General features: G+C 35.4%; 2 protein-coding genes across 4 annotated transcripts; both read right to left on the reverse strand.

The window, feature by feature from the left end:
- Nucleotides 1-4,284: 4,284 nt before the first annotated feature.
- On the reverse strand, nucleotides 4,285-9,643 carry LOC113730900 (uncharacterized). Its single transcript, XM_072078886.1, has 9 exons — nucleotides 9,382-9,643; nucleotides 7,385-8,148; nucleotides 7,079-7,267; nucleotides 6,841-6,949; nucleotides 6,676-6,734; nucleotides 6,496-6,592; nucleotides 5,871-6,233; nucleotides 5,402-5,737; nucleotides 4,285-4,880 (listed from the first exon to the last, which is right to left on the reverse strand). The coding sequence occupies exons 1-9, from the start codon at nucleotides 9,545-9,547 to the stop codon at nucleotides 4,783-4,785; spliced, it is 2,181 nt and encodes a 726-aa protein (XP_071934987.1). The 5' UTR covers nucleotides 9,548-9,643; the 3' UTR covers nucleotides 4,285-4,782.
- A 5,479-nt stretch (nucleotides 9,644-15,122) lies between these two features.
- LOC113730901 (F-box protein At1g61340-like) lies at nucleotides 15,123-17,260 on the reverse strand. 3 transcript variants are annotated; one of them, XM_027255883.2, is made up of 4 exons: nucleotides 16,846-17,260; nucleotides 16,372-16,739; nucleotides 15,977-16,051; nucleotides 15,123-15,864 (listed from the first exon to the last, which is right to left on the reverse strand). In XM_027255883.2, the coding sequence occupies exons 2-4, from the start codon at nucleotides 16,666-16,668 to the stop codon at nucleotides 15,613-15,615; spliced, it is 624 nt and encodes a 207-aa protein (XP_027111684.1). In that variant the 5' UTR covers nucleotides 16,669-16,739; nucleotides 16,846-17,260; the 3' UTR covers nucleotides 15,123-15,612. The 3 variants fall into 3 exon arrangements, with proteins under 3 accessions (XP_027111684.1, XP_027111685.1, XP_027111683.1); XM_027255884.2 differs by having other exon boundaries at nucleotides 16,372-16,648; nucleotides 16,846-17,258; XM_027255882.2 differs by lacking the exon at nucleotides 16,846-17,260 and having other exon boundaries at nucleotides 16,372-16,839.
- Between the last annotated feature and the right edge of the window lie 2,775 nt (nucleotides 17,261-20,035).

A 20,035-nucleotide genomic window follows, 5' to 3' on the forward strand; every position in this document is an offset into this window, starting at 1 on the left:
ACCAATATATTCATTCCCGTACAAAATTAACCGTGATAGTATATACACTGTCAGTGTATATAAGATTTGCTCTTGAGATAATCTTTGGTTTCTGCGACTTCATCAATACTTCTCAGCTCGTGGCTCTTTTACTATGTGGTATATCACATTTGTGGTACCTCATGAGTTTTTTCTTTTTTCTTTTTTACATTCTTATTTTTACAATATGATTTACCATAATGTGATATACCACATTGTAGAATTTCCCCAGATTCTAACACAGTTTTAATTTGATAAACGTATAACTGTATATACATGCAGGATACCTATCAAACTTAAAAAAAAAAAAACCAAAGACTTTATAACTATTGCTGAATATTACCCTCACCCAAGGCAATAATACAAGATGAGAATTCTAGCCCTGTAGAAGCCCCGTACGTGGTGAGATATTATTATGATGCATCTCCCTTGGTAAATTTCTGCCATCTTTGTTTGCGAACATTGCACCTGGTAGTTGTCATTGAATACTAATTCATATATTCTTGAACGGAGCAATTGTTGTGTTATCATGAATATCCTTTGGGTTAATCTGTTGCAGTTCAATTATCTTCTGGAAATAAACCAGTTAGGCTGCTTTTTGGCCCTAAGCCATTGTTGGCTCTGATATTCATCTAATGCCATGAATATCATTTGAACGAAAGAGATCAACATTTGATAGTGCGCCCATCTCCTGCTATCTTATCACTGCCAAGTTCTTGATGGGTTGATTAAACTTGTAGTAGCATTTACATAGTTTAAAAGCATTCAAGAAAGAAAACAAAGAAAGAAAGAAAGAAAGAAAAGAAGTGTAGCGACATGTATGCTATGCCTATGGGTATGGGAACATAGGGATGGGACTAGTGGCAATACTTTTAAGGCATTCTTGTCAACGAGTCACACTTGTTGCTTGTTTTTTAAGACGTGGGCTGGGGGAGCAAGTGAAGCGAATAGCTAGTGTTACATATGTATTTGTACGGTAGTATGATAGTTGGATACTTTGAACTAAATGTACAAGAAATCAAGGATTCATACTCTTTTCCTCCCACAAGGTCCAAAAAGGGATATATATATATATATATATATATATATATATATATATATATAGCTATCCTCAATAGGGTATACACGTTAGTTTCACGCTATGATGCTAATTTAGCTCAAGTATTACGGAGCGTGTTTGAATAGGAGATTATTTAATATATTATTTGTACTATTGTCTGTCATATTTTTTATGATGTGATGTTTGTGAAATAGAAAAGTGATTAAGAAGATAAAAATGTTGATTGAAAAATGTATTTGTGGTGATGTAAGCAAATAATTTTTTTTACAAATAATGTGATATCCAAACAATTTAATAAATTTATGATACCATTGAAACCGATCCAACTGCGCCCTAGCTAAGACAAGCAACTAATAAATGCAAAGCCCAATTAGTACAACATTGCCTAATGAATATGTAACTTGGATGCCAGTGTTTTTAGTTCATTAATGGAGAACAACTTAATTACCATGCATCTCCAATTAATTAACCGGAAAAATCCTACTATTACACTTATAGACGCTGTTATACACATACTGTTAAACTATCATCACCTCACCAAATTAATTACCAGAATAACAAAATCAACAGCCATCACAGTTTCTAATTCTAAACTCGTAGATCAAAATTACAATTTGCCATAACATACAACAATACAGGCTTCTGCCGAAGATAAAACAACGAAGAATCGTATAATGCAAATTCATTCCTGAAATTCTTAAGAAATGATTGGTAACCTGGAACAGCATCGTGTTCTTTCCAAATGGAAAATCTACCATTAAAGTTTTTCTTGTCTGCCACTTTCATTTACAGTCAATGAAAAGTCGAAAGAATATCTCAAAAACAACAATGATTTTCTATATATGATTCCATCCAAAATGCACCAACAAAACAGAAAAGATGGTAACCTAAATTCCCAATGGAAAATTTTACTCAATAAATGCACTGTGGGCTTTAAGTCTTAACTCTTAAGCCTCTAATTGTACTAGATGTTTAACTAACTAACTAACTGACTATGTATCGGTGCTCCTTTTTATATCATCACAACACACGAACTACAAGTTTTTGTTTCATAAAAGGTGATAATTCTTTTAAAGTTATAAACATCTCTTCAAAAAATTGCTTAATTTTTATCAAGTACTGCTTTGCCTCTAGAAGCAAAGGGGTCCCCATGAAAAAGCAAAGAACTAGTAATTGCTCGAAAAGGTTACCATTAAACTAGCTTGAAAAGACATGACGGAGTACACATTTGCTTTTTGGTTCTCCAACTTCGAAGGTTCTTTTCTTTTACTATGCGTCTTCCGTTTGGAAAAATTGTAATTAATGTTCAAGAAATTAGCGATAGATACAAGACATCTCCTGAAGATACAAAAGATCTACTTGTGGTGCTGAGTTCAGCTCAAGAATTTTTTTTCTTTTAATTTAAGTTGATCTCGACTTGATTTAACTGTATATTGATGATACAAATGACATATCATTGTATCGAAGTTATTGATTGCCTGATGGTGATTTGACCGAGAGTTATTGCAAGTATTAAACAATTCGATATATTAAAGCACATTTAGAATGTATATTCTAAACTGCAAATCATCAATTAGAAGATTCTATAAACATAGTGAATGGAAAAAAAAAAAAAAGCAAATATTTAAGAGTTAAAATTGCGAAATTGTCACATAGTCGAGTTTCTTGGACAATATGGAATCTAAGCATGTGCATAGAAAGGTTTCGAAAAGGCAAAGACATTATTCAAGAATTATTGAACATGACCTTATGTTTCAAGGGTTTTCCAATGCAATAGTTGATGAAGTCGGTAATGACTGGTTAATTTTTTTTTTTTTTAAGGATACAAAACTAATGCATGATATGAATACTAGCCTATATAAGGTAGGATAAACATTATACAGAAATTTAAGGATTTAAATGAATGCATGATATGATAAAAAAAAATGAATGCATGATATGAACCCTAACCTACATAAGGTAGGATAAACACTACAGTGAAATTAGTAGTAAATTGACAACTTCTGAGATAATAATGATATCGAAACCTTTCAACATAAAGTAATAATGGCTTGATTATGCAACTCATTTGGTAATAGCTCTTATATACTTCGATCATTTTGTCATGCAGATCCCTGGAATAGGTTCCACTTCTTCCTTTCCCAATGTACGGTATCGTATAACTACCAATAATTGCGTAAATATTTAATTCCTGCACAGAGAACGGAATCTTTAATGCTACATGATTTTGGATAGATCGAGTAGGCAGGCAGATTTGCTGAACAAACTTTCCGTAAAGTGATCGGATAATATTCAAATGATAAGCGTCCTGTTATCTCATCATTGCTTCAGGAACAAATCATCCATGGCCATTGGCCAGGCCAGAAAAAGCAGAGAGGAAAGGGGAGGGGGCCATGCAATGACAGTCGGGATTGCTTTGCTTGATGTAACTCCCTCTTGAGCTGTATGAGGATATGGGGCTGCAGGATCATGGACGACTGACTGGTTTTTGGCTAATAGTTAGATGTGGCAGACAGCAAATCCCGGCCGTCAGTTCGATTGATACATAGTGCACGTTAAAGGGTGTATGATTTGTACCAGAGTAGAAGTTCATGTCGGATGACGAATTGAAGATATTGGAACTGGGAGAAGAAGTTCCTCAAAATTAATGTTTAACATCTGACAATTCAAGAAACTTTTGGGGGGGTTCAGCATTCAGCACATGCCTAAGGGCCCTTCTATTTCTCTCCCAAGCCTCATGTTGATGAATATCTGAACCTTTAGCTTTTATGGTTTAGGCACATTTCCACTAGCTAAAATGAGAGCTCTTCTTCCCCACCCCCCAACACTCCCCTGTCGTTTGGGTTGAAAAAAATTATAGACAAGAAGGTTCTGAATAGAATGGCAAGAACGGAATTGGTAGTGGAGCAAAGAATTAAACATTTTCTTGTTTGAAGCTCTTCATCTCAGTTCTTTTCTTCTTTATCCACATACATAAAGAGCATAAACTTTATAGTTGACATACAAATACATTGCACAGAAGATTTCTCTGATAGGGTCATTTGGTCATTCAGACACCATTACCATCCTACACATTAGCTTGGACCATCATGGAGAAAACCAAACTACGACTCCTTGAATACTGTTGTTCCTGCATGAGGAAGCGACAGATGCCCACCAGAAAGCAGCTAGGCAAGAGTAAAAGCATCCCAAACAGCCAGCCAAAATTTGGCCCCAAGGATTCTCTGTTTCATTTCTCAAACCAACGGGAGATATAGAACGGCCTAACGTTGTATGTAAATAACCGCAGCTTTAGTTTACAGACAGCACTACTGTCATTTTTCACAGGACAACAGTCAAGCGACAATGTGCAATACTCTAAACTCCCACAAACTTTTAACGTTGTATATAATAAATACTCATAAAAGAAAGTAACCTACAATAAGCACATAGCAAAATCCTATCCACCTTGGAATGTATGGAAATACTAGGAGGTGGTTAGAAGCATTTCCTTGAAAACCTAGCAGGTCATTCTATCGATGATGCCCTTCCATGGGCTGTATGAGTATTTCTTCCATACATCTTCAGTTCCTTTTTCTTCATTGCTTCCAAGATCTTCTGATACCTTGGGTCAATTTCTCACTTAAAACTGCGCCACCAACTCAACCCATCCAAGAACGCTTTGGATTTCAAGAAGTTGGAAAGGCATCCCCGAGAAATCAATGCTACCATGGGCCTGGGGGGCCATAACCTCCATGATGCTCTTTACCGGGGGGGAAGTTTCCATATGAAGGCCTTGGAACAGGAGCTCCATATGGAGAACCTGGGATCATAATAAGAAGAAAACTCTTTGGACATTACTGTACATTGAAGAAATCAAATAACACATTCGAATCACAATGGAGATAAAAAAGAAATGTTTATACCAAGCATGAGAAACAAAGTAACGACTAAGTTGATATTCTTCAACAGGTTGTCACCATCTCTAGCTCAAAAATACAGAAAGAAAAACATTCCACCCAGCGAGGAAGGAAACTCATCACAGTTGGTCCAAGATGCAATAAAATTAAAGTTGCATATTGGTGTATGGCACTCATGACCCACTTTTACCATTTTGAAAGTTGATTAAGTTTTACCACATAGATATTAGAAGAAAATGTAACTCGATATCATACTTGAATATTTTCCTAATTCCTATTACAAATATTTGGAAATTAATGAAAACAAGATTTTTCCAAATATAAGTTTTACTGGAAATCACCAAGGATGTCACAATAACAGAACAACAAATAATTCATAAATTCTGCTTAAAAGAAATATAATGTGATGAAGGAAGCTACTAACCGTATGGTCCTGCTGTAGTAGACCCAAATGTAGGTGGTCCTGTACCCAAGAGCTCCTGTGATGAACGTTGTGGCTGACTAGCATATACAACTTGAGAGTTAAACGGAACTGTAGTCAAACTTGCATAGGTTTCAGTCATGTGCATTCTGTTATTATCAGCAGCACTGCACGTATATCCTGCTCCATAGCTCATATAAAGCTCATTCCCATTCACAGGAGCAGCAAATCTATTTTCACCATCACTTCCACCAGAGTGAGAATACCCTCCATGACTGCCATAGCTTTCAAGTCTATTAATTGGATACGAATAAGAGTTACTTCCAGCAGGGGTTCCAACTGGAGGATAAGGTGAGCATGAATTAGACCAAGGTCCAGCAAAGCCATCCAAAAAGGAAAAAATATAACTAAGAAAGACGAGAAAAGAATGCATTAACATGTAGCTGTTTTAGAAACCATAAAAGAGGCAAACCAGGTAAACTTCCTTTATTTCGCAGGGGGGCTCCAAATGAAGGAATAGACATTTCATGAGAACTTCCTCGTGGCTGACTAGCATACACATCTTGAGAGTTGAATGGAACTGTAGCCAAACTTGCATAGGGTTCAGTCATGTGCATTCTGTTATTATCAATAGCAATGGACGTATATCCTGCTCCATAGCTCCTGTAAGGCTCATTCACATCCAGAGAAGCAGCAAATCTATTTCCACAATCACTTCCACCAGAATGAGAATACCCTCCATGACACAAATATGAGTTACTTCCAGCAGGTGTTCCAACAGGAGGATAAGGCGAATATGCATTATTAGACCAAGGTCCAGCAAAGCCCATGCCATCTGAAAACGAAAATTATTTATAAGACGAAAACATATCATTTGCATGTGGCAATTTTGGACACCACAAAAGAGAGACAAACTAGGTAAACTGCATTGATTTTGCACAGGGGTTCCATTGGAATATATGTTTTCTATTCCATAGGAAGGAATAGATGTTTCATGAGAATTTCATTGATAATTTTGCACAGGGGCTCCACATGAAGGATTAGAAGATCTATATAGGACAATGAAGGACTATCATGAGAATGGACAATGCCTTTACCAGAATGAGAGGAAACCACCACACTCGCATTGAGATTTGCTTTCATCTGATCTAAATATCTCTGCGACTCTGCTCGGCTGAGCTCTGGGAAAAAAACCTTACAGCACAAAAAGTACAGGTTACAATGCAGCCTAAAACCCAAACATGAATAGAGGAAGGAAGAATAAGAATGCAATTTACCTCATCAAAATACTCATCTGTATTGGGCATGTCCTTGCTCATTGGCAAAGTATAATTGGCTGCCATGCACCGATTACAGGTCACCACAAAAAGGAAACAGATGATGAAGAAGGAAAGGCCAAAGCATGGCAATTTAGATAGAAGGAACTACTGATCTAGACAAACCTAACATCTCATTTACAGCTTGAGCAGGAATTTCTTTTCCCATTTCTTTGTTCCTTTTATCTGAACGATTATTGAGCTCTTCCGGTCTCGGAAAAACAACAACGGCAATCTGCCTCAAGAAAACACAGCCTTTAATATCACAATATTCATGCAAGCATGGGGAAGCATAATTTCAACCTTTTAACATAAATCTCCAGGAAAAGAAAGAATCATACTTTGAAGAGAAAGAAAAAGTTACCTTACGGTAGTTCAAAAATGGCTTCAGCTTGCGTTTACGTGCATTCTTGTAGACATTTGTTTGGTCGATTATGAAATTGCGAGGCACCTTGGAAGCTCTGGACATAAGAGTATTGAAAATCGCAGTTGCTCGTTGCATCAGACGATCAAATCGTTCACCATAGTTATGTCTACGAAGCAGACCAGGCACCTTTATGAAATTCAAGCTTTTATCAGAAAATTGAGAAGAGAAAAATGCTACTTAAAAATGAAAAAGCTCTAAAACTAAAACAAGGATACTAAGACGTGAATATGAAAGGCGTACAACCTTCATCTGATCCAGGACTAAATTGGTTCCAAGCAGAATATATCGCTTTTCTGGATGAGCCCTGACCAAATTCTCAGCCCACGTAGACTTGCCAGCAGCAGGTAATCCAACCATCATTATTAGTTCACAATCACTTACATTCTGAAACGTAGGTCCCAATATCACCTTCCGATCCTCAATTGCAGAGGCCCACGGTTTGTAGCCTTCTTGTGGAACTAATCCATCTTCAGTCCTGAATTGCATCTGAACTTCAACATTTTTTAGCAAAACATGAGGAAATAGTGCTGATTCCCATTGCAAGTTTTTGATTGGACAATTAACCACTTCGAGGCCACCAAAACCTGCATGAAACTGAATTGCAGTTCCCAGCCACTTCCCATTCTTTGAGAAACCAATTGAAGCCATGGGTTTACTTTCAAGGTTGACACAGCAAATTATAGTGTCACCATCATCAAACTGCTCTCCATAACCTGAATATTTTCCTGCATTAGAAAACATTCCTGTGCCCCCAAAACCAAAACTGTGTAGGGTCTCCCCAAGATTTCCAACAACATCATCTCCCCTTGAGATGCCAACCCTACATATATGCTGCTGGTCCAGTGGAGTGTCATCCATATCAACTGGCTGATGTGCAATAATTTTGCACCCAAAGCAATACTTTCCCCCAGTGATTCCCACGTTGGCCCGGGCACCAGACCAGCAATAAGCAAATCCCTCCTCATAAAGTGCTGAACCACGCAGACCATCTTCTTCAATATTGAAATCTGTCAAAGAGTGATGTCCGACATCAAGCTATAGAAAGGTGAAACCAATAATGGAAAAGTATTTACTCCTAATATTAGATCGAAGATAGCTGTTCATTGTGATTGAGTTGTACCCTAGATTATCACAAAGAAACACTTCTTGATTGCAAACAATTGAAGAAAATCTCACATACGAGCTGGAAAACTAGCAGTGTATCACCCCCAATATCAAAATAATAATAATAATAAAAAGAATATGCCTGACGGTTTCTTTTCATAGGGTAGTAGAATGCATCCAAGCCCTGACTGTTTTAGTTGAAAAAAATCCCAGCTCTGATTAGTTTAACTGAAAAATGTTCTATATACTTGACCTCTACCTCAATTTAAACATTCAGGGTCCTGACATGTCTGATGTAAATGCTAAATGATACAAGGTACAAGGTAACTTTCCAAATGGAGTTACTGTTTGATCACAATTTTTGTGTACTTGTGTACACACATATACATAGGTTGAGAAACAATTTCATTGATGCACCTATTATTAAGTTAATCAATCATCATACGAGGGAAACTACACAAAGGTTTAATTGTCATATGTGCCAATTTTTTATACAGAATGGATCTGTTCAACCTATTCAAGTCCCTCCGCCTCACCAAGAACATAATTCAAGAGGCATTTTATCAGTAAAAGAAGGTATACACAAATGGCAAGAATTTCCAACAACCCACCATTATCTAACAAAATTTTCTTTCAGTCCTTTGCAATAAGGAAGATGACAGTCTCTTATGAAGAGGGAAAAATTTTGAAAAAGTTCACCGAAACCACTCAGAAGCATTATTTGTCATATACCTAAACCCTGCTTTTCCTCCTTTGACTCTCGGGGAAAAGGGGCTCTTGATTTTTACATCCTCCCATTCTTCTCCCATTTTCTTAAACAACGATAAGAGAAGGCAAATTGAACCCAAGTTACTAGCCTAATCGAATGACTTCTTACCTAAATTTTTTTTTAAAAAAAAACACACATTTTTGTCACAATTAAAAAACTAAAGCAACAGAACAGAAACCTAAAATTGACGGATTAACCAATGCATGTAATCATTTCCCAATGCACACAAAGAGAAGCCACAAAACAAAATAATCCCAACAAATTAAAAAAAAAAAAACATGCAAAGAATCCTTTTATAGGATATCGAAATTCAACCCTCTATCTTGCGAAATTGAAGAAATCGGCGATCAAGAAATGGAATTCATACCGATATCACAATCGGCCGGATTGAGGAGGACGCGACGAACCGGCAGCGCCGGATGATAATCAGCAGAGGCTTGTTCTTCTGCTTCAATTTTCCCTTTCTTGGCATCCCTCCACGGCGCCCCGTAACCCTCTTCGATCGGCTGAGGACGCTTTGCAGATGACGCCATCGCTCAACAATGTCTCTCGCAAATTCTCTCAGGTAAGCTGATGCTCGCTTCCACTTCACTTCATTTCACTTCACTATATATAGCCAGTATTCTGCTGGCATATCCGTTACGTTGAGTTGGGTATTTATAGAGAACCTGAGCACCGCCTTGCCTGTGCAATGGCACGTGACATGTGTTTTTAACTTTTATTGGTTGCGTCACACTTGTAATCTGGGATTGCAGTTGATGGCACCACTAGGGAGCCTCTATGATGAAACTAATAACCTTAAAAGAAACTAATCAGGTGCACTTTAGGTGCATCATTTAAAAAGTTATTTTAGTCAATCATCTTTTGTGGTCGTCTTGATCCATTATGTTTAATCTCTCATCCCGTTAAGGTATGGTTAATGGAGAGATGATTTGGATCGAAAATTTAAGAATACTAATGGAATTGATGACGTGCATGGTATGTGCATTAGTAAAAAGTAAAAAAAAAAAATTATATATAAAGCTAAATAGAAAAGTGTCACAAGCCCTCAACCCTAATTTTTTTTTTTCAATTTCCCTCGCCAATTTCTTTAACGAGAGTCCAAACTATATAAATAAAAGGACTAGACAATTTTCCCCTCCTAATTTTCCCAAATTCATGACTTGCAAAGGATACAATAGTAAGGGATCATGCAATTAATAAGAAATGGAGAAATCAGTTGGCACAGTAAATATAAAATTTAGAAATTCAAAAACACTTTTTAGTAAAAGAATAATTTTTTTGGTCTTTGAAGACATCTCAAATGAGCTTATAAACATAATTTTAAACACAATTTTTTCTAATTTTTAGAAATTCTAACAATTTGAAAAACTCCTCGAGTTGATTGTAAACACATTGTAATAATTAATAATATTTTTTAGTTTGGAAACACCTTAAATATACTCCTAAAAATAAATTATTTATACCTTAAAGTGCTTATTGTTATATTTGTATCCCACTAAAATTGCACATTTACACAATTTGTCTACTAACTTCATGCTTTTCTTGATATACTTTAAATTTTGAAGAAAAAGGACAACATAGGGCACTTTTAGAATGAAAACATCTTCTCAATTCCAAAATGAGTTTTAAATTATTTATACCTTAAAGTGCCTATTGTTATATTACATCCCACTAAATTTGCACATGCACATAATTTGTCTATTAACTTCAAGCCTTTTTTAATGTACTTTTAAATTTTTTTTTTTAAAAAAAGGACAACAAAGGGCACTTTTAGAATGAAAATATTTCTCAATTCAGAATTGAGTTTTGTAATAATAAATTTTGAAATGGATTGTCATTGTTACAAAAAGTCAAAAGTAGAGAAGTGATGTTTTTCAAAGTTCAAGGTGCTAAGTGAAATTATTAAAAGCTTCAATGGAGGTTTTTGAAATTGTCCCTTCTTTTTTTACAAAAATCTTTTTTTTCCTGCCTAGAAAATGATGTCTTATTAAAGACATTAGTATGCTTTTTTTTTTTTTTTGATAATTAAGACATCAGTATGTTAAGTTACAGATAAAAGATTTATCCCTAGCACTACTAACTCTTAAGTTTTCTTGAGGATGAAAAATTTTCGTACTTGTTTTATTACAAAAATCTTTTTATTTCATACTGGTTTTAGTTTTCTCGAGAAGTAGTGAGGTCATCAGTATCTGACTTACATATGAAAGATTGGGTTAAAAGCACTAACCCCTTCCTTCTCCTCCGCTAATGGTTTGGTTCCATTTGCATCTTTCCCCCTAACATTACTTTTATTGCACTTTCTTCCCTCAACTAACAATCAATATTAATAGTTTGGCAAAAAAAAATTAATGATCTCAAAACAATAATTAGTAGAAATAATACTCGGAAAGAAGATTTGGCTTTTTGTTTCAAGCGAATGTTCTTAAAAATGGAATCCAACCACGTAAAAAAATCACGTGCCCTTGAAATCTATTTTAGAATTTAAAATAAAATCACTTCAAGTGCCAAAAAAAATCGTAAAATGATTGCAAAAGAAAGAATACGATATAACTTTAAAAACAAAATTTTCTGTTTAAATATTTAAATTTACACGATATGTGTATAAGAGACATCTTACCATATTTGTAACTTACCTCCATCTATTGATATCCATAATCTGAGAATGAATAAGGTTAACTATAGCAAAGTTTTCGAATTTACTTAATATGGTATAATTTTTTGTTAATAGAAGTGGAATGTTTTGGAAACTTACTTTTTGATTTGCCAAAAAAATAAAAAATTGCATTGTTAAAAATGGATGACATGAGAAGCTTGGGCAGGGGAAAAAAGAATAAAAGAAAATGGAGATAAGGACGAAATTGAAACATTAGACATTTTAGGTTCCGTTTGGATTGCATTTTCCGTCATTTTTCATGGAAAAATTACTGTAGCGATTTGATGTATGTGAGGAAAAAAGGTAATAGGGAAATGTGTTCACAGAAAATGACGAAATTTTTCTACGGAAAACAGCAATCCAAGCAAGGCCACGGCTTAACAGAGGAAGGCCACAGCAATCCAAACAGTATTTAACAGAGGAAGCAATTTGCCAATTCCGCCTGTCAAAGTTCTGTTCATTTGCAGAAGAGAACCACGGCTTAGTACCTTTAGCCCTAAAAGATTTGTCCATGCGACTAATACTAACTTTTCAGTTTTAGGTACAGGAATTGCCCCAAAATAATCAAGGCATAGAAATTGCCCCAAAGCAATTGGGAGCATAACCCAGAAATATTCGTTTAACTAGTTCCTAACCTATTACTTAAGAGTAACTGCCCATAATTTGTTGAAAGATTTTAAAAAAGAAAAACTATAAGTTGATTGATAAAAAGATTTAGGGTGCGATTTGATATTAAGTCATTGAATTGTTAAGTATTAAATCTAATACATTTGAGTGTATGTCATATTCAGTGACAAGTGAATAACTTATCACTTAATTTTGGGAGCAAGTTTTGCCCAGAAAATTCAGTGTTACTAAATTAATTCAGATATTCAATTTTTGGTTATCATACAATCTGAATATGTTAAGATTTGAATCCATTAAATTTAAGTACTGAATTGAATTATCAAATAGGGCCTTAGTAAGACATAAGTGATACGAATATATATATAAAGTGGAAATTAATAAATTAATTAAAATTACTATAAATAAGGAAGTAAAAAAGGAAGAGAATTAATTATTACAAAAAAAAGCAGAAAAGAATTTAAAAAAAAAACACAAATTCTTAAGAAGTGGCGAAAAGATGGATAGTCCATTTGACAGAACATGAATATGTTCAACTTGACAAAATGCGGATACGTTCAACTCAGCAATCTACCATTTGGATAGAGTATTATTTGAAATATTATTTGGAATAATTACTGTAGTACTTTTTGTGATGTGATGTATGTGAGATAAAAAAGTAATTGGGAATATAAAAAGGTGGGTTGGAAAATGTGTTTATGATGCAAGCGAAATATTATTTGAGATATTTGTGCTATCCAAACACTTTTATTTTATGTGTGCGTGTGTATGAGATTTGTAAAAACGGTAATTGCTTTTCCAAGGGGTTCATTAAACTAGCATATAGTCGGAACCAGCAATATAATAGCTGAAATGAAAATTATGAAACAATAGACCCCAAACAACTTCATAAATATTATCATTTCGAGCACCATTGAAACAAAGCCTCGTAACCAGAACGACAAAACCCATTGCAAGCAAATTAACCACCAATCAAGAAATACTAGATTTGTTTATTCCTTGGTCACAAACTCTGGTAACACTTGCAATTATATTTGCAATATCGAGGTTGGTTGTTGCCTCTACTTTTATGATGCTTTGAGGACAAAATGACATTAGTGTTTGAGCCCGAAATACCAATGTGAAAACCAAACAGACTATGTAAATTGTTTTACATCTTAATAACCTTTGAAGCAAATGGCAAAACTAGTAACTAAACTAGTAGGCATTCTTTGTTTTAGTAATTCAACATTTTATTTAGCCGAAATAATCATTGAACTAATAAAAAAAGTATAATTTTTTGTCAGCCACGTAGTAAATATTTACATTTCTAAGTCACTAATCTAATGAGAGTGTACACTTTGTAGTCACAAAACGCATCATTTTAGTTAAATAAAGAGTTTAGTGATCAAAATAGAGAAGTCTAAATAGTTTAGTGACAATGTGTGTCATTTGCTCTAACCTTTAGTACGTTGTTTATAAAAAGTTCGAGGAAAATGAAATAAAAATTATTATTTTATCATGATGCTAAGTTCATGTTTCTTCTTCTTTCCACCTGAAGTAATATTTATCTATCTTCATTTATATTTTTTGTTTTCTTTTTATGCAAATTTCGAACTCCAGATCGAGGATAGTATTGTCAATATAAAATCACTTCCATACAAACCAATAAAACAAGTACGGCCTATATTGAGTAAATTTTATATACACTGTCAGTGTATACATTATCATGGTTGGATGGGCGACACAGAAGCAAATTTTGAATTTTAAATTCAAATTTTGCACATGTGATATATCTAATGGTGATAGTAGTGTATACACTGATAACGTATATAAGATTAATCCTATTTTATATGCTGACTATAAGGTACTACACTATAAACGAGTGCCAGTACTTGCTAATCAAACAAGATATTCTTGACCAACAAAAGTAGGCATAATCCTGTATCTAAATTCTGAGTGTCAAGGTATGTACATCGGTTGTGTTGTGCCTACCGTATTCAAGCATGCAACATTGGTCTTTCTTTTTCCTTCTCTTTGTTCTGGTTTTACTTCCCATGCATGATCATAGCCAGCTACAAGAAAATCTTCTGAAAGGTAAGGCTAACTAAAGGATTGTGGATTAGTACAAATGGAATTTGCAAGGTGCTAGAAAGTAACCGCAAATAGACCTTCATCATGTAAGGGCACCTTCCCTACGAGTCAAATGGTAACAATATATGAATGGTTGGATAATTGGGACTTAAAAGTAGATTCTTTGTTGGTAAAAGGAAAACGAAGTAGGAGTTTCCGAAGCCGCGTGTTTCTCTGGTGATATCTGGCTGGCAGCTTATCAGCATGCTTTTCTAGATTGGGACAGCTTAGCACCGAAAACTAAACCCTGACTGGGTGGACAGATCATTGCGGCGCAAATTTTGATCCTGTAATTAAGGTTCAAGGATTCCAGCCAGGTTCCCTCAAACCTTTAACTCCGATACAGCCAGATCCTCAATGAAATCCTAGGTATCAGAATAGGAAATTAACATCTTATTATTAATGCAGAAAGCGCAAGGTCCATGTTCTCTGAAGACGCCGCTCACCAAAACAAGTAGGGAATGGAAATAAACATAATGGTAGATCCTTCATTTTCCTTTTCATAATGTACTAATCTCTGCCTGACAATCTTGGCGATAACCGTCCCCGAAAACAAAAGGATTTAATACTGATAATTTCAACAAGAAATCAACAGGTAGCCCCCCATCACCTGATTGTTGAAAAGGTATTGACCAAATAGAATCAGCGGAGTTCAGACACAGATGCATTAATGCAGAACATAAAAGGGCAAAAAAAAATATAGTACATATGCTAAATGAAACAAGAATCTCAGCTGACGTCTCAAATTGGCCAACAATAATCTCTTACATAGTTCTACTGCACCGTAGTGATTACATGGAGGAGGAAGAACAACATTGTGTCGGGAGAACAGAAGAACAATCAAATTGCAAAATCAGCTTGGAAGAGATGTATTCCTTCAACCAATTCGAATAAGTTTACCAAAGAGCTAGGAGGCTCATATATACACGCCTTTGAGAATAAAAAGGGCCACTACAGCTCCTTAAATGAAATCCCTAAACCATTTCTTCTACATGTACAAACAAAGTATAAACAAGCCAATCCTATCTTCAATGAAAGAATTGAAGAAAATGGGCCTGCATGGATTTGTTTTGTCATGTACAAACTATCAAAAAATCTGACCCGCACGTCAGATTTTTCTCTCTGTCTTCTATCTATTTGGCTTAACCAAGTTACCAATTGTACAACAAGAAGAAGACCGTTCTGGATCTTCATAGATTATTCAACTCATATTTCTGCATCCATTGCCACAAATAGCTCTCTTCGTGGCCAATTCTCTTCGCCAGCAGAAGTAAATAAGGCCACCGAAATGTCAGCCAACTTCTTGCTGCTCAATCGAGCCCTCGGAATTCTCACTTGCCTTGGAGCTTGTTCGATTTCATTGAACTCATCCAGATTTTCCAAATCAATAGCATTTGGAAATCCAAGGGTCTTCCTGGGGGTACTATATGCAAAATGCCATTGCTTTGCAATCAAAGTCTGCATTTTTGTTTAAGAAATCCAAATCAAAATCAACTAATGCTCAAGACAAGTTGAAGAAAGCACTCAAATTTTAAATTAATTCAATTCATAGAGATATATAAAAGCTTACCGCTTCTCTTAGCGATTTGGACACAAAAAACAGCCTCTTCAAATCATCATGTTCAACACCACATAATATCCTAATCTGCAGGACAAAAACAAATCCCATCCTTGAGTAATAGCATTCAGCCCAAAAGGTAACCTTAAGATTAATTTCCAAATATGACCATCCAAAAAAGCCCTCATCTTTCACCAGTAAAGCAAAACTTAATTAGTGACCGTAAATGCAAATGCCCCTAAGAAAAGGGCAGAACATTCACTTCAACTCTTAAGCAATTAAAAAAAATTACTCCATAAAACCAAGCCAATAACTACATTTCAGCATAATTAAAGTACAAACTGCATATCCAAGTATGATTAACACAGAAAGCTTAAGAACAACGCTCAGTTAAAATCTCAACTCACCAGGACATCTTGAGGCAATGCTTCAAGAGTAGACTTGTCTGAAGTGAAAAATGAGGCCTCATAGCTGCAGCGTTTTTTGGTGGGAGTTCTATCAAAGCAATCAATTTCCATCACATCATTGGATGGTAAAGCAACCCTTTTCCGCCCAAATGAGGTGCTCCTGACCAACCCCATCCCAAACCCTCCATTTCCCCTCTGGGAATTGCAACCACATTTCTTCCCCAATGCCATCTTTGTCCTGTTCTGTCTCTTCAACAAAGTTCCGTGAATCCAAGATCTGATTTTTCCACCAAGCATACAAAATCAATCAGCACCCAAAACACCAAGAAAAGAAAGGAAAACCCAATTTTCCCACTCGAACAAATTACCTATAAATAACACACAGACCCAGAATCTAAAATCGTTATGATAAAATCTATGAAACAGAAAACTAGAAAAATAAGAGGCAGAGACAAGCGGTAGATAGATAGATACCTTGAGGCGAAACTTGACCTAAATACCTAAATTTTAGCGAGAGAGTAAATTGAGGTTGGCTGTAACTGCCGTTTGCTGAGAAGGAAACAAATAAAACCACTTATAACCCTGTAAGTCAAGATATTTATACTTGTACGAAACTCAGGATTTTTCTAATCTTGTGTGCTGACACATCGGTACAATTTTTAAATTGCTTATAGATTAATACGTAGGAGGGAAAATGGATATGGTAAAAGATTTTGATTTTATTTGATTTTTCACTAGAAACTACTGGAAATCTCGGATAAAAATATCTGTGGGCTGGGTCGGGTGCTTTTGGATAAATATCCAGGAGGGAAAATGGATGTGGTAAAAGATTTGATTTTTCACTAGAAACTACTGGAGATCTTGGAGCACCCTGGGATTGGCGGGTTAAAAAAAAAAAAAGAAGGAGGAATGCAATGCATAGAGAATAGAGAGTCCCTTTCATAACTCACAGTTTTTTGTATGAGTGTTTCGATAAATGGACTCTGCGAAGACACTTCAAAAGCCGGCAACTTTTGAAGTGCTCCGCAGCACTTAACTACTAAACCCCCCAAACCCCCCCAAGCGATGTGGGAACTTAACCCCACAGGGTGCCCCGCTGCGAGAGGGAAAAAATAAGAACTAGCCGTTATGGAAAGAGACACGTGGCGGAGCAGGACAGGTTGGAGGAAGTAACTTGGATGGTTCCAGTGACGTGGCTGGAATGGTCGGTCTAAGTCGGCTGGTCGGGGTCGGTAGCTTATCTGACACGTTTATGGGTTCATGGACTGGGTCTTTTTGCTGGTTGATATTATGACCATACACGTGTAATCTAACTGTAATTTGACGGATGAGGAAGTCATACGTGGTTGAGCGAAGGATCGATGGTCAGGATTTGTTGGAGGATCACACGTGAGAGGGACGTGAGTAGAAGATCGGTGGCCAGTTGTATAGTGCTAGTTTGTAGTGGGAAGTAGGTGTCTTCCAATTCGGCGGCTGAAGAAGAGTGAAGAGTGAGTGGCTGCTGTAGCAGTATTTACACGGGGCTGTTTGGGTCAAAAGCAGGTCAACACGCCCTGCTTTAATCGTGGTTCTTTCCGATGGGTGGCCCTCTGGACTTTGGCGGGCAAGTGGGCAAATAATGGTAGTGTCTTTGTTTGTTTGTTTTTCTTTTTTCCCTCTCTTGTAACTTGGAGTTAGGATAGGAGATTGTTTAGGATAACTTTAAAAAATATTATAATGGATCTATTTGGATAGAGTACTGTGTTATTTGAAATAATTATTATAATATTTTTTGTGATGTGATATATGTGAGATAAAAAAGTGATTGAAAATATTTGTTAATATGATATAGATGAGATAAGAAACATAATTTAAAAATGTGTTTATGATAAAAGCAAATATATTTGTTAACTGCTTAATATTCTTAATGGTCAATTCCTCTCATATTATTAATCCAATTATTAGGGCTAACAGAAAACCATGAGATTCACTGGCGGAATTTTGAGGAAGAAGGACACTGATAATGCTAAAGGTTATTTTCCCAAAAAAAAAAAAAGAAAGCTAAAAATTACTCCCTCCCTTTTTTTATAACTGACGTTTAAGAAATTTGCTCTAGTGTACTTTTATCTGTCGTTTTATTATCCCCATACAGTATTAATTATTTTTTCACAATTTTACCCTTTTATCTCTCTTTTCCAATACAGGGTTCTTAATTACTACTTTTGGCCTAGTAAAACAGCACCATTTAGTACTCTAGTGAGAGAAAACAAAGGTGAATTGGACAATTAATGAGGGTACAAAAGGAAAGTAGTGTACAAATTTAAGCAATGAAAAACTTTTCTTAATTGATGTGCAAAACCTTAAACGTCAGTTATAAAAAAAAGGGAGGGAGTACTATGTTGTATGAAGTGTAACTGCTGTTACTACCACTGATTTTGGGACCTCTTAGAGGCTCTTGATATGGTAAAATGATAAACTCTTGACTAGCAATTGCCCTGTCCGAGATTGCTTTCTTCTAGCTTATGTGTTGCTTGATGTCCAATTTTGCGTTATGTAAGGTAACCCTAATGCATTGAGCGTTTTTCATTCAAATATAACCGATCTTTATTTTAGGAAATGACTTTTTAATCAAGAAACTAATCTAGCCAAGATTATAGCAACGGGTGAGAGCTTAGGTTGGAAGGCTGGGAGGGCAGAATGAAGATGAGTAAGAAGAAAGGGAGAAAAGGAAAAATTACTTGTTCAACACATTTGTACTAATAAAATATCACATGCAAAGCACACGAGTAATCTACCTTTAAACTAGCTATGTAAACTTTCTGAATAATGGGAAATTACTCTACTATAGAAGAAAAGTGTGGAGAAGAGAGTTTATTTCACTTTAAAATAGGAAAAAAAAATCACTTGAACTTGAGTGTTTATACTTTATACTACGTGAGACAAAACTTGTACTTTTCATAAGAATTTCAGTAGAAGGTTAAAAGTTGATTTTTTCGCTAAGATTAATTTTCCACAGATTGTGAAAGGAATTCGTATCCAGGCGTTGTCTGCAAGCAAACTATATATATGATTTTAAGTGTTTATACTCTGTTCTTTACAAATTGGAGTAAAGAAATAGTCTGGCCAGACTAGATCGATATGCATACAGATTTTCTCACATTATTGTGTCATGTAATTAGTGTGCTGGCTCGTAAACAAAATATTATGTTATTCCTATTAATCGTACTAGATATAAAGTACAAAGGTACCTTTTATGTGCAATATCACTTTAATTAATGGAAGTCTTCGGAAAACCATTCTATCAATTTATATCCAAATTGTCACATCATTCAATAATGAAGGGTTTTACGTTTTGAATTATTGCACCTCATACAATTCAACGTTCAAATTAAAACTCTTTTTTTTTTAATCTTAAATATATGATAAACATAAGTGATTGTAGCATCCTTCACCTCATACAATTCAATGACTACCTACTTTACTTTCGTAAATTTAAGCATACCTGTGGGAATACGTCTTTCTGCACTAGTCTACATGTAAAGACAGATCTCCTTGGCATATGTCTTTTTAACCTATCATATTTTTAAGTTTTTAACAGCGAAAAATGTTCTAAGTATATTCGGGCGCACGAAGTTTGAGCAAGTATTACTTTAATTACCATTGTTGCGTCATATGCTTAGAGGCC

This window comes from Coffea arabica, chromosome 2e, assembly GCF_036785885.1.
Source record: "Coffea arabica cultivar ET-39 chromosome 2e, Coffea Arabica ET-39 HiFi, whole genome shotgun sequence".
In the NCBI taxonomy this organism is placed as follows: domain Eukaryota; kingdom Viridiplantae; phylum Streptophyta; class Magnoliopsida; order Gentianales; family Rubiaceae; genus Coffea; species Coffea arabica.